Source organism: Plectrocnemia conspersa, unplaced genomic scaffold (genome assembly GCF_051122295.1).
Source record: "Plectrocnemia conspersa isolate PC_06_02 unplaced genomic scaffold, ASM5112229v1 ptg000014l, whole genome shotgun sequence".
In the NCBI taxonomy this organism is placed as follows: domain Eukaryota; kingdom Metazoa; phylum Arthropoda; class Insecta; order Trichoptera; family Polycentropodidae; genus Plectrocnemia; species Plectrocnemia conspersa.
In genome coordinates this window covers 652,161-662,114 of record NW_028277178.1, presented here as the reverse complement: position 1 = coordinate 662,114, position 9,954 = coordinate 652,161, and the positions used below count along the sequence as shown (strand labels likewise).

General features: G+C 29.9%; 1 protein-coding gene across 1 annotated transcript; it reads right to left on the bottom strand.

Moving 5' to 3' along the window:
• Positions 1-916: 916 nt before the first annotated feature.
• LOC148225913 (uncharacterized) lies at positions 917-4,387 on the bottom strand. The gene is made up of 2 exons (XM_088204898.1): positions 4,262-4,387; positions 917-2,957 (listed from the first exon to the last, which is right to left on the bottom strand). The coding sequence occupies exons 1-2, from the start codon at positions 4,271-4,273 to the stop codon at positions 1,206-1,208; spliced, it is 1,764 nt and encodes a 587-aa protein (XP_088061024.1). The 5' UTR covers positions 4,274-4,387; the 3' UTR covers positions 917-1,205.
• Positions 4,388-9,954: the final 5,567 nt, after the last annotated feature.

The window sequence follows — 9,954 nt, the reverse complement described above, 5'->3', positions numbered from 1 at the left end:
TGTATTTACACTAGTGAACATATATATTCACTGTAACATATACATAAAAATATTATAATCATCTGCTTATGAAACACAATACTTTCGAACAGTTATACTTAAGATAGATCTATACTTTCTTAAATAAATTAGGTATTATGCATTGCTTGTAAAAATGTAAAATATATATATATGTATATTTATTTTACACAACCACTCTCATATATATATATATTATAATAAAAAGATTTAATAAATATAACAAGATAAGATTTTATTTTTGTCATGCTTTTTATAATCAGAAGACTCACAATACCCAGTATACTTTTAAATGCACCACCTCTCTCTTGAAAGCAATCATCGTTGCACAGCGTGCGTAATACATTTCTTACTCACTATTGGTGATAAATTGGTGAAAACTGTAATAAAACGTCGCACATCTCCATAGTCCAAACTTTCTAGAATGAAATCTCTCCAGATCAGATCTCTTGGCGCTCGCTTGGTCCTTGTCCTTGGCGAAAAGGAAAAGTGTTGCCAAGTGAAAGCTCAGATGCATTAGTATGATGCATGCATCGATCCCGCATGAGTCCCACGTCCAAAGATCGACATTCTTACGACCAGTTGTGGGAGTGATCTTTTGCCAGCCACTCTCCAAGCGATTACGACATTCCAAGGCACTGTATGCACTATTCCTTTTTGTGTTTTTTGAGACTCGTACAATGGAGAAAGTCTTTTGAGGCAAAATGTTGTTCCTTCGGGTTTTCTCGTTAAACTATATGACATAACAATACTTAGAAAAGCGTGACATAAAAACGCAGGTGTACATACCATAAGAATCAAATTAGAAAGGAGCTACCAAAAAAATATCATATAGAAGGAAAGCATTCAGAGCGAATAACCTTATCTACCGCATGAATTATTCAATGAAACTCTCAAATTATCATCAACGTTTTATTACAACAAAAATACATAATAGTGCATGTTTCATTCAATAAATATTAAATACACAAGTCATATATGCAGAACTTGAAACTATCCGATTTCAATCCGCGTCTGAAATCTTTTTACTTTCTACTATACTTATACATATTCTTCACAGTCTAAGTGGCACAGTAACGCAACACTTTTATGATATCCTAATTAAACTAATTAAACAATTAACAAGCTAGTGACTTTAGTACTTTTCGGAAACTAACACACTTCCCACGAAGCGTGCCGTAAAAGATTTACATCTGATCTCTATTAAAGTCGTGGCTGTACTTGATCGTATCGTATTTTCCTTCGTTCGTTCTGTATTCTTCCGGAGCGACGGAATAAGAATTCTTAGTGTTCGAATAAGCTCCTTGATAGCCATAAGACTTCTGATCCTTAGAATCTTCAGTGCTTCCGAAAGACGCCACATTGTGACTTCCATCAGAATAATTGTTCTGATCGTCGCTCAACGCCGATAGCTTATGCTTAGAGTAAGCAGATTCATAAGCTGGTACTACATTACCGAATGATTCATGATTGTTGGAGAATCCGCTGAATCCTGAAGATATGCTTCCGTGTTGTGGTGCAGAGTAAGACTCGTGATTGTCAGATTGAGCTGCATACACAGATGCCAATGTAGCGTGATCAGATCCTAGATTAGATTGGATACCCTCGTGTCTGAATTGAGGAATCGCGTAATTGATTGAAGGTGATGCATATAGCCCTTGATGTCCTCCGAAGTTCAACGACGAAGCCGAATGACCGGATGAAGGTAGTTCATAAGAACCAGTCATCGATACGCTTCCTTGAAAGTCGTGCTGAGCTTGTTGCTCGTGCGAGATGGAATTCACGTCGAAACTAGGCGCGTGAGTAGCTTCTCCCATGATCTTATTAGATACATAAATAGGATTTGCTGATAATAGCGAAGAATGGCTAGTCGTTGGTGTTTCGTAAGTAGGCGCTGGAGACACGTGCGAATATCCGCGATTTGCGTGTGAAGCTGCCACAGCAGATGATCCTAAATATACGGAAGGTTTAAACTCTGTGTTTGTCGGTAATCCATAGTTAGCGCCCAGTTGATATTGAGGTTGATTTTTTAAGCTGCTTATTAAAGGAGCGTATTTCTTGCTAGCAGTAGAGAATCCGATCGAGTTGTCCAATCCACCGAAGGCGAAATGACCTAACTGCGATCCTCCTGGATAATCATAAGACACTGATGGTAAGTTATACTCTTGCGAATTGGCTGGTGCGAATAATTGCGCTGGTATTCCTGCGTGTGAGAATTGTCCGGATAAACCTGAGTGTCCTAATTGTCCCGATAGTCCTGAGTGCGATCCAGGGGTAGCAAATGCTCCTAAACCTTGTATTCCAGCAGCATAAGAAGGCTGTGAATTGATGTGTGGCATTGAGTAAGATAATGGAGTGCCGTATGTTGAATCTGGTTTGCTTAATTGAGCATAGTGAGGTACGCCGAATGATATTTGAGGCTGTTTAGGTACTAGATGAGCTTGACCGAAAGATTGAGGCCCAGTGTTAGATAGAGAGTTTAAAGATCCTGTGTTGAACTTTTGTCCTAGGCCTTTAGGGAGCTGGTATCCGCTGATTGATGTGTATCTGATTTTTTGCGGTGCAGATTGCGCGCTGAATCCTTGATGAGCGAACGACGGAGTCGAGTAGTATCCTCCGGCATAGTTTCCTCCGCCATAGTTGCCGCCGAAGTGATGCGATCCGCTGATTGTCGGAATGTGAGAGCTGCTGAAAGATGGACTGTAGCTATAAGATGGAGGCTTAGATCCTCCGAAGGAGTATCCCGCTCCGATGCTCAAAGATCCGCCAGCTGGTTGGAGATGCATCAGATGTGAAGATCTGGGTGGATATGCAGAATGAATGGCAGCTTCTCTTTTTCCTTTGTCTAGGAATTCATGCTTGTCTAATTTTTGGGGTCGCTTATGTTCTTTCTTAGCTGTGGTCAATGTCAAGCAGGCTACTGCCAAGACGATTAATGTCTGTAAAGATAATAAACACGTTAGCGGATCTTAGAAAATAAGAGTGGCGCCGAGAATCTGATCCGATTTTAACGAAATGCGACTCTAACCCAGATCACAGATCGATCCGATTTCAAAGGGCTACTATTGCAGTGGGTCAAGAGAAATTGCCTGTAAGACAATAGCGCAGTCCACTTGACACTTTCACGACATGAAGGGACTGTGTTTTTTGTTTAACTCTCACAACCGGAACTTGAAAATCTGAGCATATGCAAAATGAACGGGAAAAGTCGACCGTGAATCATGATGATGTTTCAAGGCCGCGAGAGAACCGGACTTGATTGCCGACTCAATAAAAAAACAAGCACTTTCATGCCAATTACTCTTGTTCAAAAAAATGGCAATAAACAAATTTACTTGGAGATGAGTAAACGAGTTGATCTTTGTCATCTATTTAATTAATCAATATTTTAAAGTAAATATTGAATAGCAAATACATTTTCTAAAAATAAATTTGTTGCTTTTTTATTTATTTGTGGCCTTTAAAAACTCTTGCAGAAACATATTGTATCTAATAAACATCTACTTTTAAAGCGTCTGTAGAATTCTAATTGATTTTATAGTTAATTAACTCGTTTTAAAATAGCTTTTAAATATTCTATATTAAACAACAAATCAGTATAATAAATAGTAATCGAAATAAATATTGATCTACCCCTGTTTTAATAGAGTTTGATATTATTATATAAATATATAAATTTGCTTAATTTATTTTTCGAATTCGCAAAGAGATTTTTATCAATTTTTTCTCTATCAATATAAATCATAAACATTTACTTTGATATTTATATACATACATATTTTTTAATTTTAAAATAATGTATTAATTTATGTTAGTTATTTAATTAATTTTTATTTTACATATAGTTACAACAATATATAAAATTGTTAAAATAAATATTTAAAGTAAAAGATTTTTATTAATTCATAATGAAAAATCACTCAAAAGAAAATGTGTTAAAAAGCTTTGTTAATACATTAAAAATGTCTATTATATATAAAAAATATAAAATTTGTTGATGCAAATAATAAATTTAAAATGTTTCTCTAAATAAATATTTATTTTGAGTATTTTTTTCCATATTTATGAATGAATTTGATTATTTACACTTAAAGTTCAATGCCACTAATTCAAAAACCGCAAAGTGTAGAAAAATAAATCACTTTCTCGTCCTTTCAATCACTAATCACTACAATTACATCTCGCGGTAATCGATCGTCTACGAAAAAATCGCGTTTACTTTCACGTGACACTGTCTACTCACCGAAGTTTTCATTTTTTCTGCACTTTTTAGTGTTTCTTGTGTGTGTGTTTGTTTTTGTGTGTAGCAAGTGGGGAAGGCTTCCACTTGCTTTCTTAGTCAACACACGACGGAAGACCGAAAATGAATGATATGCTGTGAGAGAATTTCACCAAATTTATAATGAGAAGGTGGCGAGCGGTGGAAGAGGCAAATACGCTCACTTCTACGGATGACTGTGGATTTCAGTTTGAGAAGCGCTGCTATCCGGAGCAGAACATCCCTTAGATACAGGTTTTATTCATCTATATAAATGTAATTTGCATTCATCTATATAAATGTTATGCATTTTAAAACGTAATATTTTTTTATATTGATTTCCTAGCTTAAAACGTAAGGTCTATATAAAAAATTTGCGACATTTTCCGAGAGGAAATATTTTAATAGATTTTCATATTTTTCTAACAATAAGTTATAAATACTTTCACCGCGGATACTTAAAATTATTACTAATAATTGTTGACGAATTTTCCGGGAGAAAAAATCTGAATTAATTTGATGGATTATTTTTTAAATGAGCTCAAAATTAATCTAAGATTAGTTTAATTTTAATGAAAGTTTTTATAAGAATTAAATTTTAAATTTTAAAACATTTTTTATTTTTTTCTGTATGCATTTTAAACCGATTTATTTATGATTTTTTATTGCTGCCATTTTAAAACAATATGACGGATCAAATTAGTTAACGATTATAGTTGGGATATTTACAAGATTAATGTTTCAGATAAGTTTTAAAAATCTTTACATAATCTTCGGAACAAAACTACCTTATATAATAAATTTATATATGTATATGTATATTAATGCATATGTACATACTACGAATTTATGTATGTGATAAAAACATGTAGCAAAAAGTGTTTTATGTAAAATAAATAATAGCAATTTTTAATTCAAGACCTTTTTACTCCTTTTACTTTAGGATTTTTTAATCAAAGTTATTTATTTTATTAGCCGCCATTTTTAATTTTAATTAAGATAATGAATCAGACAAGCTAAGGAACTTATTATGTAAACGAAGATGATGGTAAATCCAATTAAAAATATGTTAGTTATCATGGTCACAAAAACCAATATATCCCATTTATATGACAAAAAAATAAATGAGGTATTTTTTTATAAAACAACAATTATAGTATCTTTATTTTTTCTTTAGAATATTTTTTCAAAAAAGTTTTTTTAATTACCACTATTTTAAAACATCAATATGAAATATTGCTATTTTTTTCAGAAAAGTTTTAAATAATTCAGATTAAAACTAAGGCAGTTATTAATTACAAAAATCGATATATGTGCTACATAATATGTAAAAAAATAATTCTTATTTCAGTTTATTAGACTAAGAGTTATATAAATATGATACAATTTTAATGATTCTCAAAATCATTTAAATTTTAGGCATGATCGTGTACTAATTATGATTTTATACAAAAACTGCATAAAATTGAATTATATAGCATAAAAAACCCATTTAAAACCCATATTTTTACCAAAATATTTTAATATCTTTCTTTTGACGATTTCAATATTTTTCTTGCGTTATTATTTTTGTATAAATTATTACATGTGCTATACAAATTAAAATATTATTTAACGTATTTTTTCCGTAAACATCTCGGAAAAAATACGTTAAATTATAATAGGATTTTACCCTTAATAATAAATTATTGGATAGAAATTTTTTCTGTGTATTTCTTAATATATAAGAACATAGCTATAGCATATTTTTTATATTATGAACAAATTTTTACTATAATAATCGTGTGAAATATAAAAATACTTGTATTTCACTTCTAAAAATAGAAATAATAAATATAAAACTATTTTTACACTTTTTTTCTGAAACAACTAGTATTTAAAAAAATAATTGGTCTGTCATTAAATAAATTTAAATTATCTTAAATATTTTTTTATTTATTTATAATAAAAATATATGTTTCTAAATGATAGCTTTCCTCTCTGAATAATTCAGAACTTTCAACATCCATATAATAAACTTGTATGCTGTTTTTTATTAATGAATACTGAAGAAATACGTTTTACTCTTTAAAAACACATTCTCAAAGTACAGATTTTATTATAGGAAATCATAAAATATATATCTATATATATATATATATATATATATATATATATATATATATATATATATATATATATATATATATATATATATATATATATATATATTATTTTATCTTTATAGAATTTACATACATACATATGTATGTATTCAAAATTCATTGATTCAAATACATATGTATATATTTAAAATAGTTTTTTTTACCAATTCATATTTAAAAAGTTCAATGACATTAATCCGATATTTATTTATTTTTAAACTGTTAAACAATATCTTTACCACAAACAGAAGACTGATTTAACTGTGTTTCTTTATAATTCATTGATATGATTTTATTTGTCAATATATGTATTTATTTCATTTATTGTAAATATTATGATAAATGTATACATGAAATGCGTTAGCCCAACGCGTTACAACGAGGTAACACACAATCAACATTAGGATTTATATAGGAATCGAACCTATGTCTTTTGAGTATTAGTTGTCGACCAAAATCGATTAAAATGGTAAAGTAGATTGGTGTTAAAATCAACATTAGAGATATTTAGTATTTAAAATTTGTTATTATAGTGACGGATTTTATTTTCTGTACCTGTATTTAAAAAAAAATGAATAACTATAAGCATGCATTAATAGTGATTTTTACGAAATTTTAAGGCAAAGCCCAAAATTATGAGCGCAGAACGCGTGATTGTGTTTATTCAAAGCACGACTGTTGAGAAACAAGACCTTTCAGAAAAAATCTAGTAACATAATTTAAGCCTAAGTATAGACCGGATTCTTATATTTATAACAAAAAAATGCAACTTATTATAATAAGTAGGAAATATTATTGTAATATAAATAATAAAAATATATAAAATTATAATCATATATACATACACATAAACAAAAATTATGTTAAACTATTATTAGCCTACCAACTGTAAGTATCCGAATGAGAATTATAGCTGTGATTATTTCAGAGTTTTTCCATAATAATTCACTGTACTGTAAAAAATAAAGTAGACGTAATCTAAAAAAACAAGATTTACCAAGGAAAAAAATAATGACAGAGTTTACGCTTACATGTTAATCAAGCTATTATCTTTGTGACAAAAATTTTATTGTAATATACTAAAATAATTTTAAAATATGTAATTATTATCATATACACAAAAAAATATTATAGATATTTATTTGTCAATCAACTGTGAGTACCCGAATGAGAATATTAGAGTTTTTTTAACCCTGTGTTTTTCTAAATACTATTTTAAATAATACTTAAGACTTAATATTTTAAGTACCGTAAAATATAAAGTCGTTCTAACCTAAAAAAACAGAATTTTCAGAAAAAAAACGCAATTTTCCTAATAAAGGGAATTGTAATATGAATAAATAAAAAAATATAAAATTATAATCACATTTATAAAAAAATATTTTAGGTCATTATTCGTCTACCAACTGTGAGTATCCGAATGAAAATGATTGCTGTGTATATTCGAGTCCTTCCAAACGACATATATCGTAAAAAATCAAGTCGACTTCATCTAGAAAAAAGACTTTCAAAAAATAATTCCATAGTTTATGTGTAAATATTGATCATTTTCTTATCTTTGTGACAAATATTGCAATTTATTTTAATAAAGTACAAACGTCATTGAAATATTTAAAATATACAATTTAATACAATGTGAACACCGGCTAGCGTGGTCACGCGTAGACACATACAATGGCGCGGCACTAATCCTAAGAAATATTATTATAATTATGTTATGTTCTTTCTACTTTGTTGTTACTTTCATGAAAATGAATAAATAAACATTTTAAGATCATGATTTCGAAATTTTTAAATTTCGAATCGGAGTCAGGTAAAATTCCCAACGAGTCCACAGCCCTACAGGTTATATGGTACAAAATAAAAATATACAATAATAAGCATATGTACACATAAACAAAATTCTGTTGCGACCACTATATATCCAATTAAATAGCAACTGTGAGTATCCGAATGAGAATGATAGTTGTTTTCTCTAAAGTTCTTTCAACCGGTATATTGAAATACATTTAAGAACTGTTGTAAATACGATTAGATGCCACTTTAAATAAGATTCTTTCATAATCTCCGGTTTGTGAAGTGATTTTTCAGGCATACAGATCGACTCTACTATACTTATTTTATATATATTTTACTACTTTAGAATTGTCTCTATTATGATGTTCACAGACATAGATGTATTAAGTGATTATACAATGTACACAGTTTACACCAGCTCCTTGTTGATTGATGAAAATATTTTAGAAAATATCCTAGCATCTTAGAAACTTTATTATGTATCCCTTTTTATAATAGAAATTGCTTTAAAAGTATCTCATCAAAGCCAGTTTCGTCATATTCGCACCAGACACGCCTTGTTCTGGCAACATACTACAATATATAAAACTTGTAACATGTTACAGATCACGATACTAATTTCTGATGGAGTCTTATGCAAATCATTTCTTTTTTGGCAAAGCATCCGAAATCACTTTCGTTCCAGCGGCGTTAATTAAAAATATCTCACAAAGAAAGTGCGATTTAGACACCACGAAATTGTGTCCATATTGCGAACGATTCTTGACGAGATCAACATAACGAGATCGAGAAATCGATTACAATAACAATTATTGTAATCGATCTCACAATGTGATCGAATTGAATTATTCATATGGTTGAATCAACACAATGGGGCAATTTCAGTAGTATTATATATTTTTTTATTAGCAGTGGTGACAGTAAAAGTTGTGGAGTAATCTAAAAATTCTATCAAGGTCACAAAAACCGTTTTGTGTTATATTATTTAGATGAGATGTCGACAACCTTTGGTCCACAATTCGAATTTGGTTTTATATTGCAAACTGCATGCATAAGTTAGTATTTTTTTATATGTATTTAAATTAGAAATGACATATTTAAAAAGAACTGCATTTTGTCGCGATGCGCAATATTTCTCAAAAACTAGTTTTATATTAGTGTCGAGCTCAAACGGCACAATATTTGCATATTTTTCATATATAAACATAATATTACTTAATATTATCAAAAGCAATTTGGCAGCGCAGTGAATTATTTTTATTTTTTTAAGTAAATGCTGTGTAATAAGTTTTAAGTACTCTCTAAAACACTTTCCTTAGATAATCAATTAATAAACTACAGTTTTATTGGAATTAATATTCTTCCCCTGACTTCGAATAAATCTTGAATGTACGATTCGAGTGAAAGCTATACTTTCAACGCCAATAATTATTTATTTACCAATACCCGGGATTCACATATGATGCTTTCGTCATCTGTCAAGCACGCGCCGGGATACAGCTTAGTGCGATTAAATAAACAGTGAAATATGTTATAATCTCAACATTTTTCTTACAAAGTGTCAATTAAAGATGATTCAATGTGATGTAGCATTAGAATTATAGACAATATAATCAAAACTATAAATTATGAGTGTGCCAGTAAGTGTTTGGTTATAGGAATAATATATCACGATTATTCTAACAAAATTACTATTGACTTTCTATGATCAAATATTAAAAGACAAACAGCGGGGAT